Source organism: Hemicordylus capensis, chromosome 5 (genome assembly GCF_027244095.1).
Source record: "Hemicordylus capensis ecotype Gifberg chromosome 5, rHemCap1.1.pri, whole genome shotgun sequence".
Classification (NCBI taxonomy): domain Eukaryota; kingdom Metazoa; phylum Chordata; class Lepidosauria; order Squamata; family Cordylidae; genus Hemicordylus; species Hemicordylus capensis.
The window spans coordinates 162,459,027-162,477,767 of NC_069661.1; the positions used below are offsets into that span (position 1 = coordinate 162,459,027).

The 18,741-nt window shown below is 41.3% G+C and overlaps 1 protein-coding gene across 8 annotated transcripts in view; it reads right to left on the minus strand.

The window, feature by feature from the left end:
* Positions 1-2,163: 2,163 nt before the first annotated feature.
* The window catches only part of MLC1 (modulator of VRAC current 1), a 35,481-nt gene continuing 18,903 nt past the window's right edge, over positions 2,164-18,741 (minus strand). The window contains exons 7-14 of one of the 8 annotated variants that reach the window (XM_053253407.1): positions 17,842-17,943; positions 15,429-15,500; positions 15,232-15,348; positions 14,094-14,150; positions 8,595-8,717; positions 4,668-4,835; positions 3,456-3,494; positions 2,164-2,809 (exon numbers count right to left, since the gene is read on the minus strand). In XM_053253407.1, coding sequence (XP_053109382.1) covers positions 3,492-3,494; positions 4,668-4,835; positions 8,595-8,717; positions 14,094-14,150; positions 15,232-15,348; positions 15,429-15,500; positions 17,842-17,943 — 642 coding nt within the window. In that variant the 3' untranslated portion in view covers positions 2,164-2,809; positions 3,456-3,491. The other 7 variants (XM_053253408.1, XM_053253404.1, XM_053253409.1 and 4 more) reach the window with 7 other exon arrangements.

The window sequence follows — 18,741 nt, forward strand, 5'->3', positions numbered from 1 at the left end:
TCACTAACAAGGAGCCACACATCTTCCCTCCCTGACTACCATTGTGACCTTTGTGGGCAGGCAACCCTGTGCATTCTGGGTAGGGTAGCTATAATATAGACCAAGCATTTGTGGTAGGGTTGTCACCTGATCCGTTTAAAAGCAGACTGGCCATTTTTTAAAAAAACAACTCTGTGACAGTTTCTTCTTTGGTCAAGCCTCAGTGGTAGTCACCAGGAAGATTTGTTAAGCACACTTACCTGGGAGTGAGAGCTATTGAATAAAGTGGAACTTGAGTAAACATGCATGGTTGTACACTTGGAAATCAATTATTCTTTGCAACAAGGAAAGGGAGGATAGCAGAGGGGTTCCAAGCAGATTTACAGGCCCTAGATCAAACATGAATTTTACATGTTGAAATGCCCAGCATTATCCTTGGCATCTGGCCCATCCCTAGCCTGTTTCCCCACCCGCTTGTTTCAGCACTCCTACTTATGGTAATACTCAGATTGGCTTAGAACACTGATGGTATGGTGATGTGAATCTGGCTTCTCCTTTGAACATTTGACTAGCTTTTTACTAGCATTCTGCCGATTTGTTTTATCTTCTGTTGGAGAAGCCACATACTTTAGTTTTATTCTTACTACTGTGATTGGAAGAGAAAATGAAAAATGATGATGAATATTTATATACTGCTTTTCAACAAAGTTTCTCAAAGTGGTTTACATAGAGAAATAAAAATAAAATAAAGATGGATTCCTGTCCCCAAAGGGATCACAATCTAAAAAGAAACATAAGATAGACGCCAGTAACAGCCACTGGAAGAATGCTGTGCTGGGGCTGGGTAGGGCCAGATGCTCTCCCCCTGCTCAGTAAAGAGAATCACCACTTTTAAAAGGTGCCTCTTTGCTCATTTAGCAGGGGTAGCTGCTGAGTAAAGTTAGTTAGTAGGGATGTGCAGAATGTTCCAAGCTTTTTACCAGCAATCTGCTGACTTGTTTTATGTTCTGTCGGAGAAGTGACATACTTTAGTTTTATACTTACTATTCTAACTGCAGGAAAAAATGAAAAGCCTTTCTGGTCTTCCAAGTGATTTTTTGTGTGTGATATTCAACTGTAATGCACTGTTACATTTGTATGTACTTGTTTCTGTGATTGTAGATATGCTGTGTTCATAGGTAAGATCAGCTTGGGAGAGTGATGAATGCTCTCAGGCAGCTCTCTTCTTTGTCTTAATGTTTGCATCTGGGACAGTGCTTTTGTGTTTTCCTTTGTTGTTTGCCAACAGTTTGTGCAAGCCCTTCACTCCAGTGTTCATACAGGATTTCTGGAGCGTGTTGCTCATTTGGTTCTCAATTTAGGGAGGTTCTGATAAAGTTTGAGAACTTGGCTTTAGATTATCCAATTATTTAGGTTTCTTTTCTTTTTTTACAGCACAGTCTTAAGTATACTCTACATAAACAATGCCTAGTAGCTGTACACTGTTATATAATCACTTTACACTTTTTGATTTTTGTTTGGAATAATTACATGGACCTTGTACCTGAGATGTTATATTTTTCACTATCCGATGGCAGTCAAATATTAATTTTGCACAACAGAAGAAAGAATCTATTATGGGGACCTGAGATAATTATTTTGTATAATAGTCATTTCTCAGCATCCCCTATCTTTGTCAAACTCTAAGGATCAAACTACACCTTAGATTAAATGAAAGCTTCTCTCCCAGAGCGAATAGCAGTTTTGGGTGGACTATTTTTGTCAGAAACATGGCACAAGGGGAAAGGGTTGAACACCCCCTTCCCATGAGCTATGGTCCCAGACCTCTGCCCATTGAAGGTTGTTGTGTTTTTTTTAAAAGAGCACATAAGGCCAAACGATTTAACTTGATCTGTACTTTGGTTTTTTTGTAGCCCAAACATCACTGTCACTGTAGCATTATCAAAACTCTGTAAGACTCTAGCATCACACCAAGAAATATTCCTCAGGACAAGGATATGCAGACAAAAGGTAAAGGTTATGGAAATCAGAACAGGCTCAGTTTTCAGGCTGATGCTGAATTCTGTGGTGCAGCTGTGATCTGTGACATAGATGAGTAGAAAGAGGGGAGAAACCTCTCTGCTTTGCAACATACAAATTCATCATACTGACAAAGGTACTAGTTTTGTATAAATTGGACATAGATCCATGTCTAGATACTTTTATTTTATACAAAAGTATTATGAGATTAACAACTTTACAGTTTCTACAAAAGTGAAGTATAAGCTAAAGCATAAGTTATGATATGTATTCATACATTTCAAAAGTACTTAAAAAGTTACACTGACTGAATACCAGCAGTTATATTAGTCTTTGAAATTACTTATTGTTATTTTACACATTGTTACTTATGGTTAACTATACAGATGGTCATAATTTCCAATTAACAACTTCATTGCTGTAAAGTCTCTTTGCAAATAAAAATGCTACAATTAAGATGTTAATAAACTAAATTCAAATGCAAAGTTCATTGAAACAATTTGCCTTGTAAACTTGAAGCTACACTAATTTCCAAAGAATTGGAAAGGCACAAGTAAGATGTTATTTCTTGGTGCTAACATTCTGTTTAGATTCTGTAGACTCCAAACCACTGTCATAGTCAATGGAAGTGCAATGAAATAAGCAGTTTTGTGACTATGATCATAGCACTTGTAAATGCAAAGGTTAACACACCTGCACTCCAACTCTTTTCATGGTTTGTTTTTCTGAATCCACCTTACTGGGCCATCTGCACTACCACAGCTTTCCAAGCCTTTTCTTTGTCAAAATCTTTCATAGTATTACTGGAGACCTTAAACAAAATAAAACAAAACAAAAAGATTTCAAACACTATAATTAAAAAAATTAAGATGGTAGAATCCAGACTAACCAAGTATATGAGGCAGGTAGAAATGCAAAGATACAAATGTCTTATTTCAAATATTCCAGTATTAGACATGAAGAAAGTATTATTTTAAAGTTATATAAATGATTGACAAATGCTGAAAACTGACATCTAAACAAATTTACTAGAGCAGGTCCTATTGAAATTTAGTAGTCCTTTAGAGTAACTCCTGAGTAGTACTACTGAGCCATTTAATCAGGATGTCCAGCCATGTTCCACTCCTATGCACTGATTGAAACTTCAGACGATAGATGGAAGACAAGGGAAGGGAGAAAGGGAGAGGTAAGGGTATCATCAAGGAATGAATGTGAGCAAAGACAGCTAGATATACATACTGTATGTACATATTGTTTCAAATTGAGATGGGCACACTTTGATGCATCTGGGAATGAGTTTGTAAAAATTGGATGAATGGAGGACATCTACTGGGGAGAGACCCACCCACCGCACTAAGGTTGTTGGGTGTTAAGGCCTTTTCAGCCATGTTTTGGAGTATTCATCTTTCATCCAGAGTTTGAAATGGGGCTTAAAAAACATTGACACACACACTCACCTCAAACTGGATGAGATCTGGACCCAATCTGGATCTCTACTACATTTAAAGGAGATCATAAATCGTTCAGTATAACATTCACTTCCAATATAGATTTATATAACACTTTTGATTGCTCCTGTCCAAGCAAGGACAGTGGAGTAGTATTCAGCTTCTTTGGTTAAAGATTCTCTATCCTATGCAACTGAATCAATTGCAAACATAGAATTTTTTAGCTGTTAAGACTTGTAAACATTAAAATTGGTAGTGGGTTAAGCTTTTTTTAATGTTGTAATTTTTAAATTCTGTCATTTTTGATATGTTAAGTTGACTTTTAATTATCCTGATATCGGAGCTTTTGTATTTTATTCCCCTCCCCCCTACCTGGTGAAATTATGTGTGTGTTTGTTTTTGGAATGTGAAGTTATGTCCATTGTTAATAAAAACTTGAATTCTATCTATCTATCTATCTATCTATCTATCTATCTATCTATCTATCAATCAATAGATAGATAGATATCACATTTTAAAGAATAATTGTAGGGATGTGAGTGGAACCAGTTTGCATGGTTCAGTCTGAATTCAGACCAGATCATGGCCTGCAAACTGGTTCAGTTGAACCGACTTGCTGGTATGGTCTGTCCAACTGAACTGCCTCAAACTGGTTTGCTGGTTCGAGCACCTGTAAAGGGGAATCCGGTGAGGATTCCCCTTTGCTTCCAAAGATAATAAAAGGCAGAGGAGTGGCGAGAGAGAGGCACCTTTAAAACTGAAAGAGTAGGAGCTTACCAGTAGGCCTGTGTGGCACTTCCCCCACTCTCTGGGGAGTGGGAGAAGCATACGTGGAGGCCATTTACGTGCCACCACTGCTGCTCAGAAGGTGGGAAGAGCACTGTGCAGGCCTGCTGGTAAGCGCCTTCTTTCAATTTTAAAGGCTCCTCTCTTTCGCCGCTCCCCCACAACCATTACCTTTGGAAGCAAAGGGCAATCCTCACCAGATTCCTCTTTACAGGCACTAAAACCAGTGATCTGGGTCACGGACAAACTGAGTTTGGTCCAGTTCAATTGCAGACTTTCACCAAGGTCAATCCAGTACATGATCGTACTGGCCCGTTCGCTGTTAACTGGTTCGATCGCGGACCCGTTTGGCAAATCCCTGGATAACTGTGCTGAGGACCAAAATATTTAGAAATACATATAACTAGAGAAATTACCAAAAAAAATATTACTCACATCTGTTGTTTTGTACTCTTGCTTGTTCATTTGTGGCACACCCCATAATGAGTCATGCATTTTCATTTTTGCCTTGAAGCTTACACACTGTATGACAGTGCCAGTGGTTAGGAAAGCTTGAATTAACAGCATCAGCATTAGAAGCAGCAGCAGAACATCGTAAGACTGCTAAAAATCAATACATACACAGAAAAGATTTTAGGTATGCCCTTTTCTACTCCTCATCAGATTGCATTTGCTGAAGGCACTTATAATGCTATGGTTTCTGTTTTCTTGAGGGCTACTATATTCTACTATGAAATTTCTGTTTTCTTGAGGGCTACTATATTCTCCAGACACTGGTCTGGAAGTCAGAGGTATATTTGTTACCTTTCCATTTAGAAAGCATATGCATAAGTCATAGCATTACATTAAAATGTTTACATATTACGTGCACTTCATATATAAAATTAAATAGATATGTAACACAGGGTGTAGGGTATCTTTACTTCTTAAAGCTTGGAAACTGGCTGACATTCTGCACAGCAGGATGTCAGCACTATGGACCTGCTGTACAACTTGAAAGGTGCAGCATGACAAGGCATCTACAGAATGACTTAAAACTGCTGCTGGGCAGTTATGCAGCACTCTCCAATGCTTTTTATCATCTACATGAAACCACTGGGAGAGATCATCAGGAGATTTGGTGCAGGGTGTTGTCAGTATGCTGATGAAACCCAAATCTATTTATCCATGCCAGCATAATCAGGCAGAGGCATAACCTCCCTAAATGACTGCCTGGAGGCAGTGTTGGGCTGGATGAGGGATAAGAAACAGAGACTGAATCCAAATAAGACAGAGGTATACAAATAATACAGAGGGCGATATACAAATCAAATAAATAAATAAAATAATATTTATTGTGCAGGGTTGGAGCTCAGGAGACCATTTTGATCTGCCTGTCCTGGATAGGGTTACACTCCCCCAGAAGGAACAGGTACGCAGTCTGGGATTGCTTCTGGATCCAAACCTCTCTCTGGTGTCTCAGGTTGAGACAGTGGCCAGAAGTGCTTTCTATCAGCTTTGGCTGATATACCTGCTATGTCCATTTCTTGAGATGAACAACCTCAGAACAGTAGTGCATATACTGGTAACCTTCAGACTTGATTACTGCAATGTGCTCTATGTGGGACTGCCTTTGTACATAGTCTGGAAACCTGTTGGTCATCTGTGGAAAATCAGTGATGAAAGTCAAACTGCTATTATAGTAGTCTTAACAGGTGCAATTTTCACCACAGATTTCCCGCAAATGGCCAGCAGGTAGTGCTGCATAATAGCATATGGAGAAGTAATTCATCTGAATGGCCTATTTACAAATGCTAACAAGTAGCATGAAAGAGAACTATGTAATCTGGATACAGAGAAGATAAATTCAAAGAGCTTCCCTTTTTAATGGAATATCCCCTTATCTTGAAATGCCTTCTGTGCCTGTAACCTGCATATGGTGAAGGTGATGAAATGACTCTCTTGGGGCCCACCGGTGCAGTGCAGAAGCGGGATCAAGATAGCTTACCAAGGGCCCCCTGAAATTTGGAGCTAGCCCTGTCTACAGAGATTTCCCATAGGTCTCTGTCAATAGCAAGAACTTTCATTTTCAAGCCCAGTTATCCAGACTAGTCATGTGACATTCACTCATTTTGCTTTACAGTAATTTGAAGACTGCTAAAGTCTCATTTCCTATGAAGTATTTGCTAATTTTTAAAAAGGATGAATCTTTTTAAGCACAGAAGAATTAGGTACAACCTATGTTATTTAACTGGGGGGAGAGCAACAAGTCCTATCCATCTTCCAGTGGCTGTGGCTGGTGTCTATCTTCCATTGCTTTTTTGGACTGTGAGCCCTTGGGGTCAGGGAGCCATTTAAAATTTTTATTTACGTATATGTAATATTTGGCCACTTTGGGAACTTTTGTTGAAAAGCGGTATATATTCATCATATTTGTATTCATTGTATATAGTCCATGGGCCATATCCTATACCATAAAATGGTTAGGTGTGCGGCCATGCTGCCCGTGTCTTTTTGGGCCGTTCTGGGCATGCGGGGAGCGCTTGCCCAGATCGGCTCAAAAAGACACGGCCGCCCAGAGACGGGCAGCCATGTTGGAACAGGGGAAGCAGCGGCCTAGGAGAAGCGGCCGCCGCCAACAGGAAAAAAGTGCTGGCGAGGCAGCGGCTCCGCCGCCACCTCGGCCAGAGGTGCCGGTGGCCGCGGCGGGGCAACTACGGCGGCCGCCACCACGGTGAGAGGGCCGGGAGGAGGAGGAGCGGTGGGCCGAGGAGAAGCGGCCGCCGCCAACGCCAAAGGAGAGTGCGGGCCGAGGTGGTGGTGGCCGTGGCGACTGGCCCCGATGGCGGCGGCCGCCGCCGCGGCAACAGTGCGGTACATGGTGAGCTGCGGCAGCCTCCCCTTCTCCACTCTCCCCGTCGGGTCTTGGCCTCCAAGAGCAGCACCCCCACACACACTAGAGCCCGTTATTACAACGGGCTTACACATACTAGTTATCTATATAATTAATTCTCTTAGCTGGTGCGTGTCCAGGATTTGGCGGCGGAACTCTCGTGACACGCTGCGAGAGTTCTGGCGGAGTGAGGAGGAGAGGGGGAAGAAAGTGCCGGCGGTGGCCAGCTGGGCGGAGGAGGGGGGAAGAGAAAAGCGGTGGCGGGCAGTGGGCGGGGGGAGAGAAAGGCGGTGGCGGCGATGGGTGGGCGAGAGAAAAGTGGCGGCAGGCAGAGTGGGGGGAGAGAAAAGCCGCGCAGGCAGTCGAGAGGGAGGAAAAAACGGTGGCAGCGGGGTCCTTCTTGGCCGCCTGCCGCGGCTCTGTACATGGGGAGGAACGGGAGGGGAGGAGGGCTGGAGAGCACGGGGCCGGAGGGAAGGGGAAGAAAGGAGAGACTGGGACAGGAGGAAGAGGGAGAGGGAAACAGCTGGCCCCAAAGCGCCGCACAGATGCTCTGTGTGGGGTCAGCTAGTATGTCTATTATATGATCTCATTGGAGTAGTTGTAAAACCATAAAAACATTAAGGTAGCTTGTCTTTAAAAATTGAAAACTCCAGATCTGCTGCTCTGCATATATACTGCATGTGTTTACTATGGACAGCTGCTAATACTAGCAAATTACAGTGAATAAAGCTCTTATAATAACCAGTAGTTCACGTCAAAACACATGATATAGTATAAATAGAAGAAGTAGCATAATGCTACAAAATATATTGTTTCTGAATCTCATATTTTAAAGTCTGACATTAATTTTGGACATCTGTGATTAGAAATACTAACACATTTTATTACCACAGCACATGGCTGACAAGAAGAAACTTGTCATGTTTACAGTGCGGCTGAAATTATTTCCTGAATATGACGTCTTCAGCAGATGCACATTTACAAGCAAATATTTTCAAGGCTGAAAGGTAAATAGATTTTAATCAAATGAGAAACATCTGTAAAACCACCCAAGAACTAGAAATTGCACAAGGAGCATCACAGACAAAATGCAACATACATTCACTAGCCCTGACTTGGTCTCCATCATGTTCTTACAAATGCTATGCTAAACTCTAGGTCTGCAGCCCAATATTGGCTGGTTAGTTAAACAAATATACAAAATCCAGGCTGTAATCTTAAACATGCTTATTAGGGAATAAGCCCCACTGAGCACCATAGGACTTACTTTTGAGTAAACATGCATAAGATTGCTCTGTCAGCCTCACTGATCCTCCTGTACCTACTTGTACAAGAGTTCCTACTTGTGTCCCTAAATGCTCCAAAATCAGGTAAAGAAATAATCAGCAAAACCTGAAGTACTGGATCTAAACACCAGAATTTCTTTTAATAGAATCATTGTGGCTCTATTCACAATACACATCTAATAACTCAAAATTCATACATACTTTAACTGCTGGTGGATAGTTTTTAAAGATATCGACAATTCGCATGATACTGAAGGATAAGTATCCGGAAGCTGTGAATAATAATGGAGATGTAACACTGCTTATGGCAATCAGGACTTCTACCTAAATTAAAGATAAAATTGTAATCTTTAACATAACACAAACACACACATGCTCATTAAACAACAAAAAGGTTTACAATGATGTATATTCTTATGTATCCACATAAGCTCGTCTAAATGAAGCAGAAAATGCATTATTGGCAGAAAGAAGATGAATATTTAAGTTTGGCCTATAGAGAAGGAAACACTGAGTAGGAAATATTAGAAACATTTGAGAACTGAACTGAAATTAATAAGTATGAACTCAAAGCACCTACAGAGTTTTTAATAGCCAAACATACAGGCCACAATCCAAGGAAAGTGTTCTGTCTCAATGGCACAGTGCCATTTCTGACAGCACTATTGTGCTAAAGGGCTAAAACTGCTGAGTGCTACTCACGCTCCAGAAGCACTCAGTAAGATCAGAAACATGTTGCTGACCCTCAGTGACATGCTTCTAATATTACAGAATGCTTCCAGAGTGTGGGCAGCACTTGGAAATCTTAGCCCTCTGGCGCAACAGCGCACATATAAGAGGATTGGGGGAGTTTTGTGCGGACTTCCAGTGCATCCCTACACAGCCTCCTTGCATGTGCACTTTGCTGGTCAGGATGTCAACCACCAGTCAGAAAGGGAAGACAACAAAATGGAAATGGAGAAAAGGGTAAATGTATTTATTATTTATTTTTATTCATTTACTTTATATACCACCCGACTCCAAAGGCTCTAGGCAGTTCGCAAAAAGAAACTCAAGGCAAACAAAATAAAACAAACGGTTAAAAATAGCAATTTAAACACTTAAAACATTCAGAGATTACTAAAAGCCTGGCTGGAAAAAAATGTGTCTTAAGGGCTAATTTGAAGTCTGGCAAAGATTTTAAACCCTGAATGTCTCTAGGGAGCGCATTCCACAGCCTAGGAGCGACTACAGAGAAGGCCCGCTCCCAAGTCACTGCCAGACGAGCTGGCAACATATGGAGACAGACCTCTCTCAATGATCTCAATGTGTGGTCGGGATCATTCAGAAGAAGGTGTTCTCCTAGGTAACGCGGTCCTAAGCTGTTTAGGTCTTTTAAGGTAATCACCAGCACTTTGTATTTTGCTCGGAAAAATACTTTTTTTTTTTTGGTATTTCGGTATGTATGTTTTGTATTTCAGTATGTTTTGTATTTCAGAAGTGTTCGGTAGGCGAAGACTTCCAAGGAGCTTGTCCACATCCTCAGGAGTCACAAACTGAAACTGATTCATTTGAATTAAGCCAGAGGAGTTACTGGATACTTTTACAATAGACCCCGCCATAACGGTGGAATCAATGTCAGCTCGAATGTGAGAAATTTTATCTGCAAAAAAGTTATTAAAAGCATCACAGCGGGAGAATGAAAAATCCAGGTATAAGTTCACAGAGGAATGAACCTTTGTGAATCCTCTCACAACTCTGAACAACTCCACTGGACGCGAACTTGTGGACACAATACATGCAGAACAGAATTGCTTCTTCGCTGCAAGTTTTGCCACAGAATAAGCCTTAAATTGGGTGTGCCATGTCTTATTGGATTAAAGTTGAGTCTTCCTCCACTTACGCTCTAGTCTCCTCGAGTGTTCCCTCTAATTTTTAAAATCAGTGAGTAGGAAGAGTTTTTCCTGAGTGGCAGCATCAAGTCAGTATACGCACATAACTCCCCCCCCCACGCACACACACAGAGAGGAGTTAATGAGTTTTGTGCTGCACGTAGCGCGCAACATTTTTAAACCCCTTTTTTCTCTGTGTGTGGGGGGAGCTGCCGCTGCTTTCTGCACCCCACCCTCAGCTCTGGTCTCTCTGGGCATTGCCCGGGGGGAGTCGCTAGGGAACTGCCTCCGCCATCTGTCCTCCTCTGGCTGCTCTGGCTATAGCCGGTGGGGGGGGGGGAGTCGCTGCCCCCTCCCGTCCTCCTCAGTCTCTCTGGGCTCTGTCTGTCTGGGCTGCCAGGGGGGAGCCATAGGGGGGAGCAGCAGAGGGAGGGACCTTGTGAGATCTGCAGCCAGAACTGGAGAGGAAAGGGCTGGCGGCTGGTGGAAGGGAGAGAGAGAGTGGCGGCAGCGGTATGGCAGTGACCGGGCCAGGGAGAGGGGGGGAAGCACTGTATTGCTTCCCGGCTGGGGTGGGGGGAAACGAGGGACCGCGTGCCGAGCAGTTGGGCGGCAGTGACGGGGGACTGTGTGGGGGTCTGGAAATTTACCTTAGAGGGAACACAGGTCTTCTCCCTTGCCGCTTCAGCTCCTGTAGCTGTTCAGTGTACCATGGAGCCAATTTTGAAGCAGAACAGAGAAGGCGCTTAGGGGCGATAGTGTCTACTGCCCTGGTAAGCTCCCTAATTCCAGGTCTCCACCAGGGCAACAACAGAATTACCGGCAGAATCAACTCTAAAACCCTCCAAAGCCTCTTGGAATCCTATAGGGTCCAACAGTTTCCATGGGCAGACCATCCTAATAGGTCCTGAAGCCCTGAAGCAGCTGTGGCCATAAAAACAATCTTAACTAGATGGTGGTCTGTCCATGACAATTGAGACGCTCTAGTAGTCTCCACCCATGGAACACCACACTGATCTGAGCAAAAGACTAAATTGAGAGTGTTACCAGCAGTGTGTGTTGGCCCTGTGACCAATTGGATTAGGCCCAAAGTTGTCATGGCCGCTATGAACTCCTGAGCTGCATCAGACAAGCCAGCCCCTAAGAGAATATTGAAGTCACCCAACACCAAAAGCCTGGGTGAACCCAACACCAACTTTGCAACCAGCTCTGTCAGCTCATTTAGGGACTCCACTGGGCAAAAGGGTGCTCAGTACATCAATTAGGGATGTGCGAATCGATTCAAGTACAAATTGATTTGTACCTAAATCTAGCTGATTTGGGTGATTTGGAGACAGAACAAATTGTCCCTGTGTCCCATTGGCTAGATTTGGGCCCAAATCGAAACATGCCAGATTCTATTTGAATTGATTCGAGATTCGGATTCCTCCTATTATCCCAGATTCCCAGCTTACATTAAAAAAAAAAAAAAACTTAGCTCTAGCCCTAGTAGAAGTGGAGCTATGGTGCAAAATGCGTGGTCACTATTTTTCAAATGTTTGAATTCTCTGGTGTATAATAACTTTTCCTCAATGAATCCCTATGAGGATTCATTACACACCTTCATTTCTTGGCTATTCATTTTGACTGTCTTTGGACAGTGCTAACTGTCAACGGCCATGTGCCAACTACACCCTCCTCCCATCTGCAAGGTAGTGGGGTACTACTCAGTTTATGTTCTAGGAATTTTTTCAAGTGTTTAGACTCTTTGGTATCTAATAACCTTAATGAATCCCTATGAGGATTCATTACACACCAAAGAGTCTAAACACCTCTAAAATTCCACTCAGTGGCTTTTGGATTATGGATACCACTAATTCCCCACCCACCCCTCACCCGCAAAGCAGTGGGGTCAAAATGAACAAAATAAATGAAGATGTGTAATGAAAACACCAAAGAATCTAAACACTTCAAAAATCCCTTTTAAAAGACCCTGAGTACCCCAGTGTGTGGGGGGGTGGGGGGGAGGGGGAGTGTAGTTGACAGATGGCAGTTGAAAATGAACAGAAGCAATGAAGGTGTATAATGAATCCTCATAGGGATTCATTATGACAAAAAGTTATTAGATACCAAAGAATCTAAACACTTCAAAAATCCCTAAAAAATAAACTGAGTACTCCACTACCTTTCATGTGTGTGTGTGTGGGGGGTAAGTTGGCACATGGCACTTTACAGTTGGCATTGTCCAATGACAGTTAAATGAACAGAAGAAATGAAGATGTGCAATTAATCCTCATAGGGATTCATTATGAGAAGAAGTTATTATACACCAAATAATCCAAACACTTGAAAAATAGTGACCGCACATTTTGTTCAATAACTCCACTTCTACAAGGGCTAGAGCTTAGGGTGGTTTTTTAATTAAAGATGGGGATCCATGTTAGGATTAGGATAGGGCAACTTTGAATCCCCATTATTTCCTATGGTGGAAATATAGAAAATCAATTAAAAATTAAAAATAATTAAAAATCAACCAAGTGCCCCACTGCCTTGATATCTGGGTGGTAGGTGGCACCCATGGGGACCTACCCACCAACCAAATTTGGTGACCCAAGAACCTTTATAAGTGGTCCAAACTGATCCAAATCTTAATCAAATTGAATCAAATCTAAATCAAATCTGGGCTGATTCGAGGGGACAGATTCAGACACAAAACAAATCAGGGGTGATTCGATTTGGGCAAAAATCCAATTGAAAAAATCAATTTGCACACATCCCTAACACCAATAGAATCCCCATTCTATCCTGAGTCCCCAGGCCAAAATACACACACTCCATGTGGTCCAATTGTCTCACAGGGACTCTGGTAAGGGATAAACAGCAGGGAGAAACTGAGCCCATACTGGGCCACTTGGCTCCTTCAACCAGGTCTCAGTTAACCCAAATTGGCTCCCTCATCCATGATCAAATCATGGATGATCTCAGTCTTGTAAAACATAACATATCAAAGTTAGTACCATAAGTGCTAAACATATACTTAAGATGTTTTTAGATTCCGTGCTTCAGCTTGGATCCCAACATTAAACAGACCACCAAGGAGATGTATACCATATATTTACCCGAATCCAAGATGGGTTTTTCTCCCATTCTTTCCTGTTAAATATGGGGGAGATCTTAAATTCAGAGTTCTTTTTCTAAAAAATCTCTTTATTTTAAGGCATTGGCTTACATTCAGAGTCGCCTTCTATTTGGGTAAATACGGTAACTATAATATGTGATAGAACTGTGAGACAGATGAAATGTAAGAACATCATGTTTGGAACTATATGAATGGAAGCCAGTAAAGATCAACCAGTGCAGTGGGCAGCAATGTTCTGAATGAAAGCAGGGTGTTCAAAATGCAACTGAAGGGGAATGAAAGAAGCTGATACCTACTCTGACACCAGTCGGAATAGAGACAAGGGCACAAATTAGTTGCAGAAGTAAAATGGAAATATCAAATGGTCCCTTTTGTTCTCCTCTCTTGTCTGGTCCAATAGGTTTTTGAGGAATATAAAAACCTGCAAAACCAGTTTGCTGGTGTGAATTCTAGGATTCATGTGCAACAAGAGCTCCATTATGCTCACCACAGGCAACTATGTCTTCTTCAACTATGTGAAAATATCACCTGTCTCAAATCTGAAGGAAGAGAGTTTGAAGTACAAGTACAAGTACAAGATCTGACTAGTTGCTGTTCTGCTTTCATGAAGAAAGATCTACTATACCTATTTTTATTATAACAGTGCAAAAAATCATGGTGATATGAGTCCACTGAAGCGCTACCATCTGAATACTTTCATAATATACTTACCAAACATTTACTTGGATATTCAGCAGCAACATGACTTGCAATGGCACAGGGGAAACACTAAAGAGGAAACCAAAGTACAAAACCCCAAAATATAAGAATATTCATATACATATCTTCAAAGAGTTTCTGTAGGGCACTTGATAATAGTAAACATGCTGATTATACCTACTGAGCTTTCAAGCTTTACTTTTTGTTTTCCTATTGTTGGAAGTTAAAGGGTGTTTGCGCTGTCTCTTGTCTCAGACAGTGGAGGACAGACTAGTGAGTCAGAGGGCTAGAGGGTCAAGACATTGGTCATCCCTTCTCCACTGCTCTGACACTATCCCTTTGAAATGTAGATTGCTACTCTTAGGGATCAACTTCCTTTCTCTCTCGCTCTTCCCTTCCTGCCCTTCTACCTTGCAACATGGCAAGCCTCTCTCCCTGCACCATATGTGTAGAGAAGATGCAGAATCCATCTGCATCCAGCTAGATAGATAGATTAGAGATCCTAACTCCTCACTTTCCTATCTAGAATGGAGTTCCTTAATAAATGCCTTTTATATTGTTTTGAAACTATGAATTGGCTCCAAGTTACTTTACTCTCAGCATATACACATGCTTAACTAAATCCGCTGTGTTGTGCCTCTGTGCACTCTGCTATAATGAGAAAGGGATTCTCTCACCACAGAGAATTTCCAAAACCTATGAAGTCAACTAAACACATCATCCATACATTATTCATAGACTTGATTTAATGGAGAGATAAATTCTATTTTCACTAATGAGTTTTATGTATTATCTTGATATATATTGAATATGTAATTGTTCTTTTCTCTGATTCACATACTTTCATTCCTACTAGAATAAACATTTTTCAAAATTCAAATGTCTGAACACAGTGGGAAAATGAAAACATTTACTTGGTTACAAAGGATCTAGGTCCTTTTCTACTTACAAACTTGCACATAATAGTTCTCCACCCTTCTCTATTCATAACACGGGGATTTTATACGTATGACAAGTGTAATGTCCAACCCTGACTTCCCAATGTACAGTCATAGGACAGTGTAAATTTTAAAAAATCCTTTATAAGTCAAAATAAGCATACTAATTTTTATAAAAAGTTATATTTTTATTTATATTTTATAATACTTACAGCAACTAAGATCCAAAAGAAAGTTACTGAAAGATATGGGCCTGAGACTAGTACATCCATATTCAAAGCGATTATTCCACCAAATACAGCAGAAATTCCAATAATCACTTCAATTACCTAAAAAAATAATAATAAAAAGAATTGTGTGGATGTAATAGCAAATTCATAAAGCTTTTAAAAAGGCAAAGATTTCTTACTGAATAGGATTTCAGGATCCGTGTTGGAAAACTGATGTTATTCAGTGTGCTAGTACTATCATACTGGGTTGTCTAAAAGGGGGAAAAAAATAATCAGTGGAAAGCAAACTACTTATCTGTAGGTGTAGAAGCCAGCTAAGGGCAGAAAGAGCTATAAAATCATGTGATGTATTAATTTTCATTTATATTCAGAAAAAGATGGGATAACTGCCCCATCCAACCCCAGTACAGTATCCCTCCCAGTGGCTGTTGCTGGTGTCTACCTTATTTTTCTTTTTAGATTGTGAGCCCTTTGGGGACAGGGAGCCATCTTATTTATGTATTTTTCTATGTAAACTGCATTGAGAATTTTGTTGAAGAGCGGTATATAAATATCCATAGTAGTAGTAGTAGTAGTAGTAGTAGTAGTAGTAGTAGTAGTATAATCATTTCTAAACTCATACCACTCTCAATAAAACTATTTGTTTATGCTTTCAGTGAGAAAGACCTCTTCCTCATTTTTATTATTATTTTATTTATTAAATAATTCTTACACAGTTAAATAAATCATATAGTTTTCCAATAAGTAAAAAAAAACTAAGAAAAGAAAAAAAGCTGAAATAAAGAACAATTCATGTTATACATTGACTGTACACATACATTTAGAAAGCAACTTAATATATCTAGATTTACAAAATGAAAAAACTGCTTATAAATCAATAATAAAGATTATATTTTATTTTATTTCAGATTGTGACTAAAAGTGCAAATAGTTGCACATTATCTTGATTTTTGTCATTCCAATACGAAATAAAAATACTCTATTTACAAATGAAGTTATCCTCTGGTTGATGGATCTCTCTCCATCTAACATAGTTGGTCAATTTTATGATGCAAACTATATCCCATATCATACATACCCAATAATTCCACACTGAGCTGGGTAGGGCTTTCCCAGTTTTTAATAAGTACTCGCATTGCAGCCGGACATACCTGGAGCATGCACACCAGGTACTTCCAGTCACTTCCGGCCGAAGAGGAGACGGGGCAGCAGGGAGGTACACAGCTGTCCCGAAGGACTTTACAAAAACCAACCGCCAGCAGGGGGGAAATGAAGGGAGGGATAAGTACACCCTCCCTCGCCCTTAAAGTCCGACACCCCTCTTCAAACTTCCCAGTATTCAAACCTGTCCGAAGTCCCATAATAGGGCCTCCAAATAGGTTCATGCACATCCCTAATTTCTATATGCTTCAATGCCCATATAAAATGCAGAAAATAAGAAGGAATGAAGTAGGGTTTATCCAGCCAAAGATTATTCTCCAGCTGAAATGTGCCCCAAAGCAGCAATATTCAACATACAAAGGCAACAGACACCTTGAATGGGTGAATTGCTGTCATCCTGACTATACTGTATGGCAGAAATGAAGTTGATATATTTTGTCTGCAGCCGGGGTGCAGCTATAATTTATTAAGGGGAGACAAATGTCCGAGGGCCCAGGTGGGCAGGGGCACTGGCTGGGCTACAGCTTGGTCTTCACTCTCCCCTTCCCACCTCTTCCTCTCTCTCTCTCTCTCTCTCTGAGCCAGGATAATGCACATATGCAAGTGTGTATGTGTCTATGACTGTATAAAAGTTTCTCTGTGCATGAAGAATATGTTATATTAATTGTAAAGGAGCATGGAAAAGGGCATGCTGAGAACGTTTTACTTTTCACCACGTTCTTATACTTCTTCTGCATCAAAGGGGGCAAAGAGAAAAGAAGACCGTTGTGGGGCGTTGTATTATAGCCAGTAATCTTTTATAATTTGTTTGTTTGGACATTTGTACCGGAGGGGGGATCCTATAAAGAGGTGGAGGAGTCAGAAAGGGAAAGGGAGGAGAAGCAGAAGGAGAAAAATGGAGTTGTTGCTGAATAAACCTTTAATTAAATCTACATAAAATGTCCTTGCAGGTGTGTGCACCAACTGCGGTTCGAGCAGCAGTCCAGCACGAGGAGGAGAGTGAGGAGTGATTGGTTTAAGAAAGAGGTGAGCAGGTCCTTACCTACTCTCCGCTGCCCCATGCAGCTTCCTGGTGAGGTGGCACTTGGCCCAAGTACTTCCGCATAGCACCAGCATGTACATGGCACTTGCGTATGCACGGACATCATGTGCGTGCTGATGGTGTATGCCACCCCAGCAGGAAGCTGTATGGGGCAGTGGAGAGCAGGTAAGGACCTGCTCTCCTCTTTCTTTAAGTTCCCGCTCCCCACTCCCCTCCCCATGCTGAACCGATGCTCAAACTGCAGGTTTGTGACACCCCTATTTCCTTATATGCATGAGGGAAGCAGAAAATGGGGGGGGCAGGGGCTCACCCCCATCTTCACTACTTTTCCCAGGGTCCACTCACACCTTGCTAAAAAAATTTTTTTAAAGAAAGAAAAAAAAACTTACTTTTTTCCTTCTGTAGCACTCCTCATTAGACCTAGCTGAAATTATTACAGTAGTTGCCATGAAAATTTCCAGTAGAATTAGGAGAATCAAGTTGAAATTTATCTGTGCATAAAATTCATTTAATAATTTAGATTAACATAATCTGTGAATCTACAAAATGATAGACAGTCCAGAGTAACCCTGCTATCTGAATTAGATTCAAACATTATGGCTAACATCCAGACCAGCACTGTGTGGGTGCAGCAGTGCTGAGTTCCAAGCTACTGCTGAACTGTCATTCAAGTGGGGCAAAGAGCAATTTTCAGTGATCTCCCCTTCCCTCTAAAGCCCACTGTGTGTCACCAAACTATATCCTTGAGGGTTGTGTGACAGTAGGCTTCAGAGGAAAGGGGAAATTGTCCCACTCTAACCTTCCCCCACTAGTGCGACAGCACAGCAGTAGTCTGGAACTCAGCACTAATGGACCCAAGCAGTGCTAGTCTGGATGTCAGCCTTCAATTGCAGTATGTAGCTACTGCAAACAGAAACACATGAACATCACTCCACATTGAAAACAGTTTATTTGAAACAATTTCTCAAACAGTTTGGATAATTTTAACTACTCTAGTATAACTTTCCCAAAGACAGGAGGTCTGCCCCGGCATAATTAATATTGGCTGAATCACAGAGGAAGATTCTCATCATGTTTCTTAAACAAACATTTTATTATGTGGAACAGTTTAGCACAGTCAGGTTTTCCCCCACTTCAGCGGCTCTTTGGCTACATAAGCTTTTAATCAGGCATCCATCACAGCTTCCTCAGATTCTTATAGCTATATTGTTTTAGAGTTCCAAGATTAACAACATATTTATTTGAGGCTTCTTGGCACTTTCCAGACTAGACCCTACAACAGGGTCAGG